General features: G+C 43.4%; 2 protein-coding genes across 5 annotated transcripts in view; one reads left to right on the top strand and one right to left on the bottom strand.

Moving 5' to 3' along the window:
* The first annotated feature begins 25 nt into the window (after window positions 1-25).
* dmac2l (distal membrane arm assembly component 2 like) lies at window positions 26-18524 on the top strand. Of its 3 annotated transcripts, none has more exons than XM_073039816.1 (5): window positions 26-253; window positions 358-471; window positions 553-761; window positions 3778-3949; window positions 16683-18524. In XM_073039816.1, exons 2-5 carry the CDS (start codon window positions 371-373, stop codon window positions 16795-16797), a joined length of 597 nt encoding a protein of 198 aa, XP_072895917.1. In that variant the 5' UTR covers window positions 26-253; window positions 358-370; the 3' UTR covers window positions 16798-18524. The 3 variants fall into 3 exon arrangements, with proteins under 3 accessions (XP_072895917.1, XP_072895916.1, XP_072895919.1); XM_073039815.1 differs by having other exon boundaries at window positions 26-196; XM_073039818.1 differs by lacking the exon at window positions 16683-18524 and having other exon boundaries at window positions 26-196; window positions 3778-3953.
* Window positions 18525-18659: 135 nt separating this feature from the next.
* cdkl1 (cyclin dependent kinase like 1 (CDC2 related kinase)) overlaps window positions 18660-19074 on the bottom strand; it is a 60361-nt gene continuing 59946 nt past the window's right edge. For both annotated transcript variants that reach the window (XM_073039814.1, XM_073039813.1), the window contains exon 9: window positions 18660-18844. In XM_073039814.1, the coding sequence (XP_072895915.1) occupies window positions 18743-18844 (102 nt within the window). In that variant the 3' untranslated portion in view covers window positions 18660-18742. The remainder of the gene's footprint in view (window positions 18845-19074) is intronic.

Here is a 19074-nt window from a genome sequence, read left to right on the forward strand (position 1 = left end):
TTTCACCCCGCGCCCTCCTGACCTGGCAACGCGCCTGCGCGGTGGCTGCAGGCTGTGGCTGGCCCAGGTAGTCAGATGTCACCGTTTCTTTGCAAATCCCACAAAGACTAAACAGTTAAGGTTCCTGTTGAACGTAACAGGATAATCTTGGCAGTTTTCAGAACATTGAGACAAACCAGCAGGGCAGACAGTTTCCGTGAGTAGAGAAGCAGTTAAGCTGCCGGATCTGCGACCCTACGTTTAAAATGTGTTGGCACGTTCTTGGCGTAACCCCCTAACTCCACTTCAAAATCTTTCAAAATGCTATAATGAAAATTTGGTGGTACTGATGCACAAAATCATTTCTTTGTACTCTAGAAAATCTAACAAGATGCTGTTTCCAAAGACGAAACCTTTGAGCGTCGTACGGATCCTGCATCCTCACGTTACCAGGAGGAGTTTCTGGGGATGGCTGAATGCTGTTTTCAACAAGTAAGATGAAAATTGAATATAATTCCAGGTTGAAATTTTGTAAGTGATGTGTATAATAAGATGACATTTCCTTTCAAATAGGGTGGATTATGATCGTATTAAGGCCGTTGGTCCAGACAGAGCAGCATCTGAGTGGTTACTTCGATGTGGTGCCAGTGTGCGATACAAAGGTTTTGATAAGTGGCAGAAAGATTACAATCACTTACCCACTGGTCCATTAGAAAAATTCAGAATTGAAGCAATTGATGCCACCGAATCATGCATTATGTTCAAAGGATTTGATTACCTCGGTATTGTATTAGATTGTCTTCAATAATTATTCTAAATACTTAAGAACAAATTGTTGAAATATTGAATAAAGCAATATTATTACCATTTTTAAATTATATGAAGCAAAAAAAACAAAGATCAGCTACTCAGTTTGACACATAACTTTTCTCCATTATAAATTGTTTCATAATATTTATATTGCAGAGTATATGTAAACCAGTCAGGCTATAATTCAGCAACACACACAAAATGCTGGTGGATCTCCTGGTGACCACCTATTTCAATTCCATGTCTTATTCCCACACCGACATGTCTCTCCTGCCACTATGAGGCCAGATGCAGATTGAAGAGTAACAATTCATGTTATGTTTTAGTAATCTCCAACCTGATGGTGTGAACAACTTCAATTTTTCTGACTTCTGGTAACCGCTCCCTCTGTTTTCCTTGTTCCTCCCCCCCACTTTGTTTCCCTTCACTCTGGTGGCCCTCTTGCCCCTTCTCTGTCCACATTTTTTATACTGTAAAACTGGTCCACCTAATTAAGTTTTACATTTTGCAAGTATACGGATTGAACCTGAAATCTTTCAATATCTTTATAAAATCAGTGATTAGTAACAAAACCCAATTAAATCACTTTTTTTTGAAAAGTGGCATTCATAAGCTACCAAATAATAGGCAGTATTGAACAAATTATTTTAATTTTTTGTGGTTTATGGCACTGTATGAGGACATGAGTTACTTTGCAATATTTCTTTAAAGTTTCACTTGCTGGATTGAAGGTTATCACATTTATTTGCTTGCAAATGCACTTGTTTCACCTGATATCTAGTTGATCACATCATGCCAGCCTTTTTTTGTTTTGAGTAAACTCAGGCCCTGTTGTGTTTCATATATTCCTATACCTGTTCCCCATATTCTGGTCTAAATTTGAACTTGTGCCCAGCTATTTCAGTTGTGTTGTTTGAATGCCATAGAATGCAAGTTAGTTACTAATTATTGTCAAAGGATTAAAATCAGCAATGACTATGTTTTATTCCTGGCAGAGTACTTCACTGAGCAAGATGATTATTTACTTTCTACTTCTTAGCGGTTCACTCCTTCAAATAAATCCTTCCTCATTTACTAGCCTGTGATAAACCTCAGCCTTATGTTTTTCTCCCCTAAATGATATCTGGAAAACCTGTGTTCTGAATTGGCCTCAACTGCTTTCCAGTTCATCTGTGTAGCCCAGCTAGTACTCTATTCATCTGTGTAGCCCAGCTAGTACTCTATTCATCTGTGTAGCCCAACTAGTACTCTGTTCATCTGTGAAGCCCAGCTAGTACTCTTCATCTGTGAAGCCCAGCTAGTACTCTATTCATCTGCGTAGCCCAGCTAGTACTCTATTGATCTGTGAAGCCCAGTGTGAAAAATGCATAGAATGAGTTTTTAATGGCATTTGGCTAGAAGTGGGAGAACTTGCTTGCAAAATAATTGGCCTTTAAATTGTTCCTGCTAATACTCATGGATTTTTCTTTAATAATTTCCAAAAAGGCAGTGTTTTTATTTCAATTATTTACATCTCTCTTTGCTCAAGAGATAGTGATTATTATTTGTATCCATTATCTTCCTAAATAGTGATTTCCTGATCTAAAAAATCACTATTTTTAGCAACACACACAAAATGCTGGAGGAACAAAGCAGGCCAGGCAGCATCTATGGAAAAGAGTACAGTTGCAATTAAGGCCGAGGAGTAGGTTTAAAAGGTGGGGGGAGGGGAGAGAGAAACATAGGTGATAGGGGAAACCTGAAGAGGGAGGGGTGAAGTGGACCTGGGAAGTTGATTGGTGAAAGACACAGAAGATGATGGAAGAAAGAAAAGGGAGGAGGAGATAAGGTGAGAGAGGGAAAAGGGGATAGGAGTTGGTGAAGGAAGGGTGGGTGGGGGTCATTACCAAAAGTTTGAGAAATAGATGTTCATGCTATCAGGTTGGAGGCTACTCAAACAGAATACAAGGTGTTGTTTCTCCAACTTAAGTGTGGCCTCATCACAACAGTGGGGGAGGCCATGGATAGACATATCAGAATAGGAATGGGAGATCCCGTTTTTTCTAGTCGACGGATTGTAGGTACAAAGCAGTCTCCCAATCTATGTCGGGTCTCACCGATATACAGGAGAGCACAACGGGAGGACTGAACACAGTATATGACCCCAACACACTAACAGGTGAAGTATTGCCTCACCTGGAAGGAATTTTTGAGGCCCTGAATGGTAATGAGGGAGGAGGTGTAGGGACTGCACTTATTCTGCCAGCTATGCCTTCTACGTTCTTGCACTTGCTTAATAGTTGCCAAAATGTTAGTGTCTCCAAATGTTGTTTAGAGCTTTGACTGTGTCAAAACCAGTATTTGGAGTTTGGCCAGCTATCCTAAACTACTTTGAAGCTATCCTATACTACTATCCTAATAGAGGGCTTTCCATTTACAATAAATTCTTCTCTACCAAACCCCAGCTGTCCTTTCTGAATACCATCACCCCAGTCCCTGTGGAGTTTAAATCTCCAGTGTTTTCCGTCTAGTCCACCCCATTTGATCTGCGCTTCAGCTGTCCCAGTTAATCCCCCACTGTTTATTCATTCTATATCACAATTCAAATGGTTCTTGCACACCATCTATCCCATTCTTGTCAACATAATTGTTTCCAGACCCTCACTTCCCCAAAATGGTTTAATTCCTTGAGTTTAACACCTAACATCCTGATTTCTCCATCTATTCCTCAAATTTTGCCTCTCCTGCATTGCTTATTTCTGCTTCTGTGCCAATATACCTTCTTAATTTTACATCATCTTCTGAGTTACAGCCCCTTTCTTGCCTTTATTGTCAGAGCCAGCATTCAGTTTTGATGTTTGTAAATGAGATAAAAAGTGATGTAAATCTGCTATTTTAAAATCAATCATTGTGATTAAAATATATTAAAATGTAAAGATATATATATATATATGTTGGGGAACAGGTTAATAATGTTCGTATATTCTTTGTTGGTACATTCTGTTGCAGATAATCTAGAACATGTTGAAGAAATTAAGTTCCAGAGGTGTATATATATTCAGGATGAATGTCTTGAGCGACTATCCAGGATAGAAAATTTGCAAAAAAGCCTGCACCGGCTGGAAATAATTTCCTGTGGAAATGTCACAGACCGTGGAATCCTAAGTCTTTACCATCTTAAGTAAGTATTTTATGAAAATGCAACACTGATAAGGGGAATAGTGACACCCACCACTCTTCGCTTTCCATGGAGATCTCTCCCTCTGTGATTCGGTGGTCCATTCGTCGCTCCCACTAGTCTTCCTCTTAGCACCAATCACAAGTGACAGAAATGCTACACCTCCTCCCTTACCTCCATTCAGGGCCCCAAACAGTCCTTACAGTTGAGATCACATTTCTCCTGCAGATCTTTTAGGGTCATCAATTATATCCAGTACTCCCAATGTAGCCTCTGTGAGACCTGACGTAAATTGAGGACTGCTTTGTCAGTACCTCCACTTCATCCTCCAAAATCGGTATTTCCTGGTGGCCATCAATTTTAATTCCTTTTGCTGTTCCCATTCCAGCATGTTGGTCCATTGCTTCCTCTTTTGCCAGATGTTCCCCCTTTCTTTCCAGTCCAAAGAGTCTCTGCCCAAAATGTTGATTTTGTAGCGATGTGCTACACACAGCGCTGAAATAACGACACGCAGTCGGTAAGTCGTTTCGAGACTAGTTTATTCAAACTTCGCGGTGCTGGTATTTAAATCCCTAGCGCCCGCCCTCTCCGGGCGGAAATGACATCAGAGGTGCATGACCAAAGTCTCCCCCCGCGCGCTGGCTATTTGTGAGCTGGTTCGCCTGCGCAGAAAGTGGGTCGCCACATAACCCCCCCCAGAACCGGCGATACACCCCCCAATGTCCACAGTCTGGATCAGTCTCTGTTTGGGAGGTCTGCCTCTGCACCGCGGTGCCTGAACCTCGACCGGCTGCGCCAAGTCCACATGGGCTGGTTTGAGTCGGTCCACCGTGAAAACCTCCTCTTTCCCCCCAATGTCCAGAACGTACGTGGACCCGTTGTTGTTGATCACCCTGAACGGTCCCTCGTACGGCCGCTGTAGCGGCGCCCGGTGTCCGCCCCTTCGTACAAACACAAACTTACAGTTTTTCAGGTCTTTGGGTACATGGGTCGGGGTCAGTCCGTGCTGTGAAGTCGGTACGGGGGCCAGGTTGTTGAGCCTTTCGTGTAGCCTGTCCAGGACTGCTGCGGGTTCTTCCTCTTGCCCCCTTGGGGCTGGTATGAACTCTCCCGGGACGGCCAGGGGTGTGCCGTACACTAACTCGGCCGACGAGGCGTGCAGATCCTCTTTGAGCACTGTACGAATTCCAAGCAGGACCCAGGGAAGCTCGTCCACCCAGTTAGGTCCTCTCAGGCGGGCCACGAGAGCCGACTTCAAGTGACGGTGGGAGCGTTCCACTAGTCCGTTCGACCGTGGGTGGTAGGCAGTAGTGTGGTGTAGCTGCGTTCCCAACAGGCTGGCCACAGCCAACCACAGGCTGGAGGTGAACTGGGCGCCTCTGTCGGAGGTAATGTGGGCCGGTACCCCGAGGCGTGCTACCCAGGTTGCGATCAGTGCTCGGGCGCAGGAATCGGCAGATGTGTCGGTGAGCGGGACTGCCTCTGGCCACCTCGTGAACCAGTCTACCATAGTTAGGAGGTACCGCGCTCCTCGGGACACTGGTAGGGGGCCCACGACATCCACATGAATGTGGTCGAACCTCCGGTGGGTGGGCTCAAACTGCTGTGGCGGGGCTTTAGTGTGCCGCTGCACCTTGGCTGTTTGGCACTGCGCGCACGTTCTGGCCCATTCACTAACCTGCTTGCGAAGTCCGTGCCACGCGAACTTGCTGGAGACCAGCCGGACGGTTGTGTAGATGGGTGCGGCAAACCGTGTATGGAGTCGAAAACCCGCCGCCTCCAGGCTGCCGGGACGATGGGGCGAGGTTGGCCGGTAGCCACGTCGCCCAGGAGGGTACTATCACCTGGGCCTACGAGAAAGTCCTGCAGCTGCAAACCCGAGACTGCAGTCCTGTAGCTGGGCATCTTGTCGTCTGCCTGCTGTGCCTCCGTCAGTGCTGTATAGCCCACCCCCAGGGACAGGGCCTGGACAGCTGGACTGGAGAGAGCGTCCGCCACGACGTTGTCCTTCCCCGAGACATGCTGGATGTCCGTCGTGTACTCGGAGATGTAGGACAGATGTCGCTGCTGGTGAGCCGACCAGGGATCGGACACCTTCGTAAACGCGAAGGTCAACGGTTTGTGGTCCGTGAACGCGGTGAACGGCCTGCCTTCCAAGAAGTACCTGAAATGCCGGATTGCCAGATACAGTGCCAACAGCTCCCAGTCGAAAGCCCTGTACTTGAGTTCGGGTGGTCGTAGGTGCTTGCTGAAGAATGCCAGGGGTTGCCAGCGCCCCTTGATGAGCTGCTCCAGCACCCCACCGACTGCTGTGTCGGATGCGTCCACCATGAGGGCGGTTGGAACGTCCATTCTGGGGTGCACCAGCATCGCGGCATCTGCCAAGGCTTCCTTGGTTTTAACAAAAGCGGCCGCGGCCTCCTCGTCCCAAGTAATGTCCTTGCCTTTACCCGACATCAGGGTGTACAAAGGGCGCATGATACGGGCTGCTGAGGGGAGGAAACGGTGGTAGAAGTTCACCATACCAACGAACTCCTGCAGGCCTTTGACCGTGTTGGGCCGGGCAAAGTGGCGGATCGCTTCTACCTTGGCGGGCAGAGGTGTTGCCCCGTCTTTGGTAATCCTGTGGCCCAGGAAGTCGATGGTATCGAGACCGAACTGGCATTTGGCCGGGATGATCGTGAGGCCAAAATCACTCAGGAGGGAGTAGAGCTGGCGGAGGTGGGACAGATGCTCCAGACGACTACTGCTGGCTATAAGGATGTCGTCCAAATAGATGAACGCAAAGTCCAGGTCGCGTCCCACCGCATCCATTAGCCGCTGGAACGTCTGTGCGGCATTCTTCAGGCCGAACGGCATTCGTAGGAACTTGAACAGGCCGAACGGGGTGATGAGTGCTGTTTTGGGGATGTCTTCAGGGTGATTTGATGGTATCCCCGGACGAGGTCTACTTTGGAAAAGATTCTGGCCCCGTGCAGGTTTGCTGCAAAGTCCTGTATGTGCAGCACGGGGTAGCGGTCTGGAGTGGTAGCCTCGTTCAGTCTGCGGTAGTCGCCGCATGGTCTCCAACCCCCGACTGCTTTGGGCACCATGTGCAGGGGGGAGGCCCATGGGCTGTCGGACCTCCGTACGATCCCCAATTCCTCCATCCTCTTGAACTCCTCCTTCGCCAGGTGGAGATTTTCCGGGGGGGGACCTTCGTGCGCGGGCGTGGAGGGGTGGTCCCTTGGTCGGGATGTGGTGCTGAACCCCGTGTCTGGGCATGGCTGCCGTGAACTGCGGTGCCAGAATCGATGGGAAGTCCGCCAGGATTCTGGTGAATTTGTTGTCCGACAGCGTGATCGAGTCCAGGTGTGGGGCCGGCAACTTGGCTTCACCCAGGGAGAATGTCTGGAAAGTCTCGGCATGTACCAGTCTTTTCCCTTGCAAGTCGACCAGCAGGCTGTGAGCTCGCAAGAAGTCCGCCCCCAGGAGTGGTTGGGCCACGGCGGCCAGTGTGAAGACCCATGTGAACCTGCTGGTGCCGAATTGCAGCTGCACTGTGTGGGTGCCGTAGGTCCGTATCGTGCTGCCGTTTGCGGCCCTCAGGGTGGGTCCTGGCTTTCTGTTGCGGGTGTCGTACCCGGTTGGGGACAAAACGCTGATCTCCGCTCCGGTGTCGACCAAGAAGTGGTGTCCCGACTGTTTGTCCCAGACGTACAAGAGGCTGTCCTGGTGGCCTGCCGCCATAGTCATTAGCGGCAGCTGGCCCTGGCCCTTGGAGGGCGGGCGACAACGGCAGGCTTTTGTGCCCCACTGCTGGTGGTAGAGACACCACTGTTCACTGTCCTCCTCACTCCTGCCTCTGTGTTGTGTGCGCTCCCTTGCCGGGCCTGGTCTGGTCTGCTGTTGGGCGCGTGGCCTGGTAATCTGACCAACGGACGCCATGCTCTCCCCCTTGGCTTTCCACAGCACGTCTGCCCGGGCCGCCACCTTCGGGGGGTCGCTGAAATCTGCGTCGGCCAGCAGCAGATGTATGTCTCCGGGCAGTTGCTCCAGGAACGCTTGCTCGAACATGAGGCAGGGCTTGTGTCCGTCAGCCAGGGACAGCATCTCGTTCATCAATGCTGATGGCAGTCTGTCTCCCAAACCGTCCAGGTGAAGCAGGCGGGCACCTCGCTCACGCCGTGAGAGGCCAAAGGTCTCAATGAGCAGCACTTTGAATGCTTCATATTTGCCTTCTTCCGGGGGCGACTGTATGAAATCCGCAACCTGGGCGGTCGTCTGCTGGTCAAGGGCGCTCACCACATGGTAGTAACGTGTGGAATCAGAGGATATCTGCCGAATCTGGAACCGGGCTTCTGCTTGGCTAAACCACACGCGTGGTCGCAGCATCCAGAAAGTCGGCAGTTTGAGCGAAACTGCATGAACAGATGAAGAATCAGTCATCTTTGGTCCAAATCCCGTTTGGACCATTGGGGTCACCAAGGTAGCGATGTGCTACACACAGCGCTGAAATAACGACACGCAGTCAGTAAGTCGTCTCGAGACTAGTTTATTCAAACTTCGCGATGCTGGTATTTAAATCCCTAGCGCCCGCCCTCTCCGGGCAGAAATGATGTCGGAGGTGCATTACCAAAGTCTCCCCCCACGCACTGGCTATTTGTGAGCCAGTTCGCCTGCGCAGAAAGTGGGTCACCACAATTTCCATAGATGGTTCCTGACCTGCTAAGTTCCTCCGGCATTTTGTGTTTGTTGCATAGTGACATTAAAATGTATTTGGCATACTATTGTCATATTTTAGTTACAAGACAAATTAAACCAGTTCTGTAACTACATGAGAAGACATGTTCCTTGATCATTGCTATTAAGTCAGCAAATCAACCTTGGTTTGATGTGCAATTTACAAGAACATGTCAGGACCTAACAATGAGGTCTCTAACCAGTGTAAGTTACAGCTTTAGCTACATAAAAATACACTGCAGATGCTGCGGTCAAAGCAACACGTACAACATGCTGGAAGAACTCTGCAGGTCGGGCAGCATCCTTGGAAAGGAGCAGTCAACGTTTTGGGACAGGACCCTTTGTCAGGAATGAAGAGGGAGGGGGCAGGGGCCCTATAAAGAAGGTAGGGGGAGGGTAGGAAGGAGAAGGCTGGTAGGTGCCAGTTGAAAGACCATTAAGAGGAAAGATCAAGGGGTGGGGGAGGGGAAGCAGGGAGGGGATAGGCAGGAGAGGTGAAGAAGGAATGTAAGGGGAAAGCACTATGTGTAGTAGAAGAAGGCAGAATCATGAGAGAGGTGATAGGCAGCTGGAGGAGGAGGCAGAGTGAAACTGGGATGGGGGAATGGAGAGGGAGGGAATTACCGGAAGTTGGAGAATTCGGTGTTCATGCCAAGGGGCTGGAGACTACCCAGACGGTATATGAGGTGTTGCTCCTCCAACCTGAGTTACATGTTTGCTCAAAATGGAACCAGTATGTTGTAAACAAAACTAAGTGCAGCCAACAGATGGGTAGACATTTTGAAAACTTAAAGGAGATAGTCAACTGCATGAACATCCTCTGATCAGCCATCATAGAATTCAGAAGGTGAGAGTAGAAGTCTGTCCCAGAGGGAACGCATCGATCTTCAGTCAGAAGTGGTGAAAGGGTGCTACATCTCTCTGTCATCTCATGGTCCCTATCATTACAAAAATCAGTCCTCCACAGGTTTGGTTTACCATATTGACCAATGGTTGAGCATTATGTCTATCTTTTTGTTTTTTTTAACCTAGCAGCTATAAATATAATTGCATTTTACTGTAGATTAAAATTATTAGCATTTGATCAGCAAGACTTGCACATCATACAGAAGAGGCAAAAACTCTAGGGAAGTTCCTAGTAAGATTTTATCTCCCTTTGTCTATCAGTACATAACTAGTGTGGTTAGAATGGGTCTACGGCTGGTGATATGTTCTTCGTGTGAGATTTGGGAATTCTGAGAGACCCCCAGTCTCCGTGATAATTATGTCTGCTCGAGGTGCATCCAGCTGCAATTTCTTACAAACCATGTTAGGGAACTGGAGCTGCAGACAGATGACCTTCAGCTCATATGGGTGATAGACAGGAGCTACCGGGAAGTAGTCATCCCTCAGTTGCAGGTAGCTGGGTGACTGTCATGAGAGGGAAAGGGTGACAGTGCAGAGTACCCTTGTGGCTGTTCCCCTCAATAACAAGTATGCTGCTTTGGATATACCGTTGGGGGGTGGGGTGGGGAGGATACAGCCTACCAGAGGAAAGGTGCAGGGTCCAGGTCTGTGACACTGAGTCTGGCTCTGTAGCTCAGAGGGAAGGAGGGAGAAGAGGAGTGCACTAGTGATTTGGGATTCCATAGTTAGAGGAGCAGATAGGAGATTCTGTGGATGTGAAAGAGACACCTGGATGATGTGTTGACAGGATTGGGGACCTTGGATCAAGTTCACAGTATTCTAAACGGAGGAAGAAGGTGGTGATCAACCAGAAGTTGTGGTACATATTGGTACCAACAACATAGGTAACAAAAGGTCCTGAAGAGAGAATATAGGTAGTTAGGTAGAAAGCTGAAAAGTAGGACCTCAAGGGTAGTGATCTCTGGATTGCTGCCTGTGCTATGCACGAGTTAAGGAATTATATGCAGAATTAAAATGGCTAGTACCTAACTGACTTATTGGCAGCTTGACAAGTCATGCTGTGAGAATAATGTATGAACAGAGAAGTGTTTGTTCCATGAGAAGCTTCTCAGTCTACCCTTATCTCTGTCTGATAATAATGTATATCAGCAGCTCCAAACAGTATTCTGGGCTCACTTGGCTGCAGATTTTCTCAAGCTCGGTGAGCAGAGACTCTGTATTGCCAACTGAGAACGCAAGCTTGCTGATAAATGGTATGTACTTTTAAGTAAACTGTGTTTGACAGTTATTCCCTGGGTTTAAACCTGTAGTCCTCTGGTAGAGAGGCAGATCAGTAAGAAAAGGATGGCTTGGCAGATGTATGCGTGGCTAGGGAATTGGTGTGAGGGCAGAGTTTCAGATATGTGGATCATTGGGATCTTTTCTGGGAAAGGTATAATCTGAAAAGGATGGGTTAAACTTGAACTTAGTGGGGACAATATCCTTGCGGGTAGCTGTTGGGGAGGGTATAAACTAATTTGGCAGGGGGATTGGAATTGGTGTGATAGGGCAGAGGATGGGACAGTAGATGCAGTGTGTAACTTAGAAAGGGATAAGAATTTAACTTATGGTATCATGGAAAATTGAAAAGAGTGATGAATACAGCACTGAAGGTGTTATATTTAAATACATGAAGTATACAGAATAAGGTAGGCATCATGTAGTGCATTCAGAGATTGGTAAGTATGTGGTGGGCATCACTGAGTTATGTCTGAAAGATCATAGTGGAAGTTTAACACCCAAGGATACACTTTTTGTATCGAAAGTACACGTTGGTAGCAGAGTGGGTAGGATGGCTCAGTTGGTAAAAATGAAGTCAAATCCTTTGAAAGAGGTGACATAGGATCAGGAGATGTAGAATCCTCGTATAGAGTTAAGGTACTGCAAGGGTAAAAGACTCTGATAGGAGTTGTATACAGGCCTCCAAACAGTAGTCAGGATGGGAGTACAAATTACAACAGGAGATAGGAAAGGCATGTCAAAAGGACAATGTTACGACGATCATGGAGGATTCAATATGCAAGTAGTTTGGGAAAATCTCAGAAGGAATTTGGAGAATACCTAGAAGATAACTTCTTAGAGCACCTTGTACTTGAGCCCACTAGGGAAAAGGCAGTTCAGGATTGGGTGTTTTGATTTGATTAGGAGCTTAAGGTAAAAGAAGCCTCAGGAGAATTCACCCTGCAGTTTAGAGAGAGAAGATAAAATCAGATGTATCATTATTTTAGATTAAAGGGAACTACAGAGACATGAGAAAGGAGTTGGGCAAAGTTGATTGGAAGGAGACAACAGCAGGGACGATGGCAGAACAGCAATGGCTGGAGTTTTGGGAGCAATTCTGAAGGTGCATAGATACATCCCAAAGAAGTATTCTAAAGGGAGGATGAGGCAAATCATAGCAGACAAGGGAAGTCGAAAACAGTATAAAAGCAAAAGAGAAAATGCAATATAGCAATAATTAGTGGGAAACTAGAGGATTGGGAAACTTAAAAACCAACAGAAGGCAACTAAAAAAGCAATAAGGAGAGACAAGATGAAATATGAAGGTAAGCTAGCCAATAATATAAAAGAAAACACCAAAAGATTTTTCAGTTGTATAAAGAATAAAGGAGAGGCAAGAGTAGATATCAGATCACTGGAAAATGACACCTGAGAGGTATTAATGGAGGACAAAGAAATGGCGGACAAACTCACTAAGTATTTAGCATCAGTCTTCACTGTGGAAGACACCAGCAGTATGCCAGAAATTCGAGAATGCCAGTGGGCAAAAGTGAGTGTAGTTGCTAATACTAAGGAGAAGGTGTTTGGGAAGCTGAAAGGTCTGAAGGTAATTAGGTCACCTGGTCCGATTGAATTATACCCCAAAGTTCTGAAAGAGATAGGGTGAAGAGGATGTTGAAGATCTTTCAAGAATCACTCCACTCTTTAAGAAGCGAGGGAGGCAAAAGACAGGAAATTATAGGGCAGTTAACCTGACTTCAGTGGTTGGGAAGATGTTAGAGTCCATTATTAAGGATGCAGTTTTGGGGTATTTGGATGCACATGATAAAATAGGCCAAAGGCAGCATGGTATTCTTAAGGGGCTATATTGCCTGACAAATCTGTTGGAATTCTATGCAAAAACAACAAGCAGGATGGACAGAGAGACAGCGGATATTGTTTACTTGAATTTTCAGAAAGCCTTTTACAAGGTGCCACATAAGAGACTGCTAAACAAGGTAAAAGTCCATGATATTACACAAGAGTCATTACCATGGAAGGCGACAAAGAGTGGGAATAAATGGGGTCCTTTCTGATTGGCTGGCGGTGACTAGTGGTGGTCTGCAGGGATTGGTGTTGGGACTATTTCTTTTCATGTTATATGTCATTGATTTGGATAACGGAATTGTTGGTTTTGTGGCCGGGTTTAGGAAGAAACAAAGATAGGTGGAGGGGCAAACAGTGTTAAGGAAGCATTAAATCTGCATAAGGACTTGGATTGATTAGGAGAATGGACAAAGAAGTGACAAATGGAATATAGTGTAGTGAAGTGTTTGGTATGGACATTTATAGAATGGACTTTTATAGAAGGAACAAAGGTTCAGACCATTTTCTAAACAGGGAGAAAACTCAGAAATCAGAGGTGCAAAGTCATTTGGGAGTTCTTGTGCAGGATTCCTTGAAGATTAACTTGCAGGTTGAGTCAGCGGTAAGGAAGACAAATGCAATATTAGCATTCTTTTTGAGAGGACTAGAATACGAAAGCAAAGATGTAATGCGGAGGCTTTAGAAGTCACTGGTCAGACCACACTTATTGTGAGTAGTTTTGGGCCCCTTATCTAAGAAAAGATATGCTGGCATTGGAGATGGTCCAGAGGAGGTTAATGACAATGATTCCAGGAACTAAAAGTTTATTGTATGAGGAGTGTTTGATTGCTCTGGGCCTGTATTTGCCTGAGTTTAGAAGAATGACTGGGGGAATCTCATGGAAACTTATTAAATATTGAAGGGCCTACAGAGGGTGGAATGGAGAGGATGTTTCCTATAATGGGGGAGTCTAGGATGAGAGGGCATAGCTTCAGAATAGAAGGATGTTCTTTTAGAACAGATGATGGGGAATTTCTTTAACCAGATGGTGGTGAATTTGTGGAATTAACTGCTACAGACAGCTGTGGAGGTTAAGTCATTGGTAGAGATTGATAGGTTCTTGATTAGTAAGGGTGTCAAAAGTTATGGGGTGAAGGTAAGAGAATGGAGTCGAGAAGGATAATAAATCAGCCATGATTGAATGGCAGAGAAGCCTCAATGGGCCAAATAACCTAATTTTTTTTCCCCAATATCCTATGTCTTTAACTACCAAACCAGATCTCCTGAACTGCAATACATTCAGGCATTATAACTATTAGTTGACAGAATTGTAGTATGCTGTACTTTAATATACAGGCAGTCGCCGAGTTACTAACGAGTTCCGTTCCTGAGTCCATCTTTAAGTCGGATTTGTATGTAAGTCGGAATAGGTACATCCGTTGTTATTTAGCGTCAGTCAAACGTTTGTCTTAGTATATAGCATATATTTTACCTTTCTATGCATATAAAACACTTAAGAAACATGTATTTCAATAATTAAACCACTGCTTTGCTTTGTAATAATTGTAGCTTTCATCGGGGCAGGGCCTTTCACATGCTCCATTATTCTCACTTTATCCTTTACCTGTATCCCTTAAAGTTGTTTCGATCGTTGACCGACTGTAGCCTAAAACTTTTCCAATGATCGATGGCGTTTCACCTCTTTCCAATCGCTTTATTATTTCCACTTTATTTTCAATCACGATCGTTTTCCGTCAATGGAACAGAAAACTGCAGATTTTATGTTCTATCGCTGAGCAGCAGTGAACCGTCTGATTGGCCTATCAGAGTTCTCTTTAGGAACTAGTTGACTTGATCAGCATTTCTGATCTGGCTATTGTTCACAATTGCATTTAATAATAAAGTACAGCAGTAGCCACGGGCGGCAGGTCTTGTGCTGCTCTGGGTCCTAAAATCCACCCACACTGAGACAGGTTAAATGGGATAAGTGGGGGTGGTGCTGTCTGGAAAAAGGGGGGGGGGGTCAGGGTGAATCTTGCTAAGAAATATTTAAGCCAAATACAAAGTTACACACTCAACACAGTGTTAACGGCAACGACTTAAAATGGCGGATGGCATTCTCCTCCCTCCGTTCGTAAGTACGAGTTGTCTATAAGTTGGATGTTCGTTACTTGGGGACTGCCTGTAGTGTAGTTGTAGATATTGCTTTTTTTACAATGAGAGAGGAGCCAAATTGGTACTTTGCTGCCAATACCTTTCATTTCCAGATCTCCTGTAAGATCATGGTATACATTGTTACTTGCTTACCATTCTTCTGTCCTCACCTTTCCCATTCTTTCATGTTATCAGTAGTGGTGTAGAAAGTAGTTCTTGTTGAAGGAAGCAGTATGCAGTTGGTTACGTTCATTTTAACTTCAGGAAAATACAATGTCACTAAACTCCCTTACTTTGAATGCACCTTTGATTATATTTTTGAACCCTCAGTCTTGCAATATTAAAAACTACCATAATGTACAACAATAAGAACAGAATGAAATTAGCCTTATTGGTCAAATGTTGTAGCTGAATATATTCAATATAAAAGTTGTACTATTACAGTGTTTAACGTTTGTCAGTGTATTTCGTTTTCTTTAACTGACTCATCTGAAGTTTCTTAATGTTTGCTTCTGAAATAATAGGAAAAGCACTCAAGGAAAATACTCTTATTGGATTGTATTCTGTGCTAAATTCATAATTATAGAAAACAATAGTAATCACATGACTATATTTAAAATATTTCCTCCTGAATAAAATATGACTTGTGGATGCTGCAGATATGATCTTTTTCTCCTATAAATGCATTTAAAAATGTATTCAGTGTATAGCAAGTTTATTTTTAAGTAGTTAAAGGCAGAATGAAGTTTTGAATCAATGAGTGCAAAGGACCTTAAAACCTTAAAGGAATTCCTCAATGTGTAACATTTTGTCTGTACACTGATGACTTAATGTGGGATGTCAGGGCCACAGTAAAAATCTAAATACTCATTTGTACTTTTCTCATAGCCAACTGTTGTGTGTTTGTTACACATTCATTACAGAACTACATAATTACTACAAACGTCAGATTTTCTACTCAAAATACAGACATCCTGACTTTTATCTGGTATAATTCTGCTAAGTATGCTAAAAGCAGCTAAGCATTAGGGATAGAACTTGTACTGCATTTGAAGTTTCTGGAACCTCTTGTGTAACTTCAACGTGGCCTATATATTGGATGGTCTGACATGGAGTAGGAATTTTTAAAATACTTTGTCAGGCACCAGCCTGGACTACAGTGGGTGACATGCTGAAATGTGCTTGTCCTGAACTTCAAAGATCTCATGCTACAGGTAGGCCAAGATGGCTTCTTTAAGCAACTTGAAATTTTGGGATCTTTGTAGTGCAACCAGACATTAGTAGGAAAGAGTTTAAGCCTATTAATTACAGTTCAAAGGTAGTATTTTCAAGGTCTTTAATGTAGTGTTTCTGCTTTCAACTCAGCCTTTTCTCCTTGGAGCGAAGGAGGATGAGAGTTGACCTGATAGAAGTGTACAAGATGATGAGAGGCATTGATCATGTGGATAGTCAGAGGCTTTTTCCCAGGGCTGAAATGGTTGCCACAAGAGGACACAGGTTTAAGATGCTGGGGAGTAGGTACAGAGGGGATGTCAGGGGTAAGTTTTTTTCTCAGAGAGTGGTGAGTGTGTGGAATGGGCTGCCAGCAATGGTGGTGGAGGCGGATACGATAGGGTCTTTTAAGAGACCTTTAGATAGGTACATGGAGCTTAGTAAAATAGAGGGCTATAGGTAAGTCTAGTAATTTCTGAGGTAGGGACATGTTTGGCACAACTTTGTGGGCCGAAGGGCCTGTATTGTGCTGTAGGTTTTCTATGTTTCTATTTTGAGTTAAAATACAATAAAATGCCAATTTGTCACCTTTTTAAAATGGATGTTATAAAGTATTGTTTTTCTTGTTTTACTGCAGAACTTTAAGTTACTTGTTTTTGAGTGACCTTCCTGGCATAGAAGAAAAAGAAAGAACACTTCAGATTTTACAAAAGGCTCTATCCTCCTGCCAGCTGAAAGTGGATCTTCCATAAAACCACTTTTGAAATATTTATAATGTCAGTAATGTATGCAAATAAAAAGCTTGCATATGGATACAACTTCAGAAAATATTTCAAAAATAGCCTTAGTATTATTTAGGAATGAAATAATGACAGATCTATTGCGATCATCTGTAAATTAAAATAAAAAATACAATTTGGCTTAATCCACCCTATTGTCCTGAGATGAGGAAACTAAACATCCATGAGTCAAATTATAATTATACTGAAAATGTTTAAGCATTAATAATTGACATATTATTAGAAATACTCCCCTTGGTAGTCTTCACATCAAAACTCCTTGGACGTGTGTGCACACAGCTAGTAGGAAACTGCATTATTTTATTACTTTATTTATAATTATGAAGTAGAATGGTGTACATTTTGTTGCATTATATACATATAGACAACTGGATGTCTTTCACTAAATTTATGATTCAATATAAAATATAATAAAGAAATAAAATCAGAGCAAATTGCCATTAAATATAAATGGTATAATTTTGTAACTGTTCAGAACCATTTTTTTCAGTGATGGTGTATGGATGTTGCTGGCAAATCAAATGAATAGCTTTTTTGGTTGGTCATTTCAGAGGTTGGTTAACAGTCAACTAAATTGCTGTGACCTGGGGACACATTCGCACCAGACTAAACAATGATCACTGATTTCCTCTTATAACAGAGTAATACAAAATTTAATATGACATACAACATTCTTAAAGAGTGGAATTGTGCTATTTTGATGTAGAGTGGTGTATATCAACAGCAATATGGTTGTTTTTAAATGACTTTTCTGATGTTGTAGCTTTAAGGTTTAAGCCAGTACTTGTGTAAAAATCATATTTATAACAGCTACAGTTTTTGTTTTTAACTATCTGATTTAAATCTAACATTGTATATGAGGGTTAAAATGCTGTTGCAAATAAAAGCAGAAAACAACAGGTCAGGCAGCATTCTGTGGAGAGGGGAACAATTATCATTTTAGGCCTATGACATCTAATTCTGATGAGTGATTTAGCACTTTGTTTTTTCACTACTGATACAAATAATGTTAGGATATGAGTTCCTGTGTGATTTCAGACACATTATTAACTTCAAGCTCCATTAATCTTATTGTTAATATTTGATTAGTAAGCTCAATAACATGCAAAAATAAATAGGAAGACCTTTCTGAATTTTACGTGGCAAGTATTCACATTACTTGAATTGAATTGTTGATTAATTGTCAAATCTACAGTCAAATATTTGATGAACAACTTAATGCCTTTGAATTGAGGAAATCTTCTATACTGAAACTTGTATTTTTATACAACAAAATCAAAACTAAGCAATTCAAAATCAAATTAATGTGGAAGTCAAATTAAGACTGAAAACAAATTATTCTGTTTTTGTTAGGCAGACAGATTGTAAATTCAGCTTGCTTGACCTTAAAATTTTGCTCAGCAGAGAAAATTGGGTCTTATTTTTTCCCCACAATAAAAGGTAATTATTGCTAAAAATATAGAGGACTATCATCGGCAGTATCCTTGGTTTAACAGTCAACTTTTGTTAGGGATGAATGTAAAGAAGCACTTCATTTTCAGAGATGTTATGACTTACTAGGTTTCTCCAGGAAGTGGAACTCTAATTATCTTTTAAGCAACAAGCTGTGCATAGTATATAGTGTTGTTTCTTTATACAAATATTGTACACATTAAGAAAACCTTTTACAAAGTACAGTACTTCCTGTTCATAATTCATTTTCATTTATTATAAATATCTGCCTTTCTAAAGCCTGAACATTATAAAAGGAAAAGGAACAAGACTATAAACTAAAATGAAAGGACATATCCCAGACTAAGTGATATGCTGTTCCAAGCCTTCACTTTACAATAGTTTGTACACTTCCCTCAGAGCATCTTTTCAGGTAAATTCTTGATTGGATATGCATCCTGTTTAGTCAAATGTTTGGTAGATGGTAATTATATTTCTTCTTGAAGTAATCTTTGCTTTCCATGGATGGTAAGATATTGCTGCCAGTAAGATGCGGTAAATACTGCATCTAAAAAAAAACATTAAATACAGTAACTGGATTTAAACACGTAAAATGATCCTGTAACATTGTGATTAGGCTCTTGGGTTTATAACTGGAGGTTTGGAATAGATGATAGAGATCATAAAGTAGTCGAAGAAATAGACCCTTTGTCCCAGTGAGTCTGTTCCAACCCTCAAACACTGTTGAAACAAATCTTTCAAAAGTCCCATTTTATTCTGTTCACATTTCACCAACTC

Source organism: Hemitrygon akajei, chromosome 3, assembly GCF_048418815.1.
Source record: "Hemitrygon akajei chromosome 3, sHemAka1.3, whole genome shotgun sequence".
Taxonomy (NCBI): Eukaryota; Metazoa; Chordata; class Chondrichthyes; order Myliobatiformes; family Dasyatidae; genus Hemitrygon; species Hemitrygon akajei.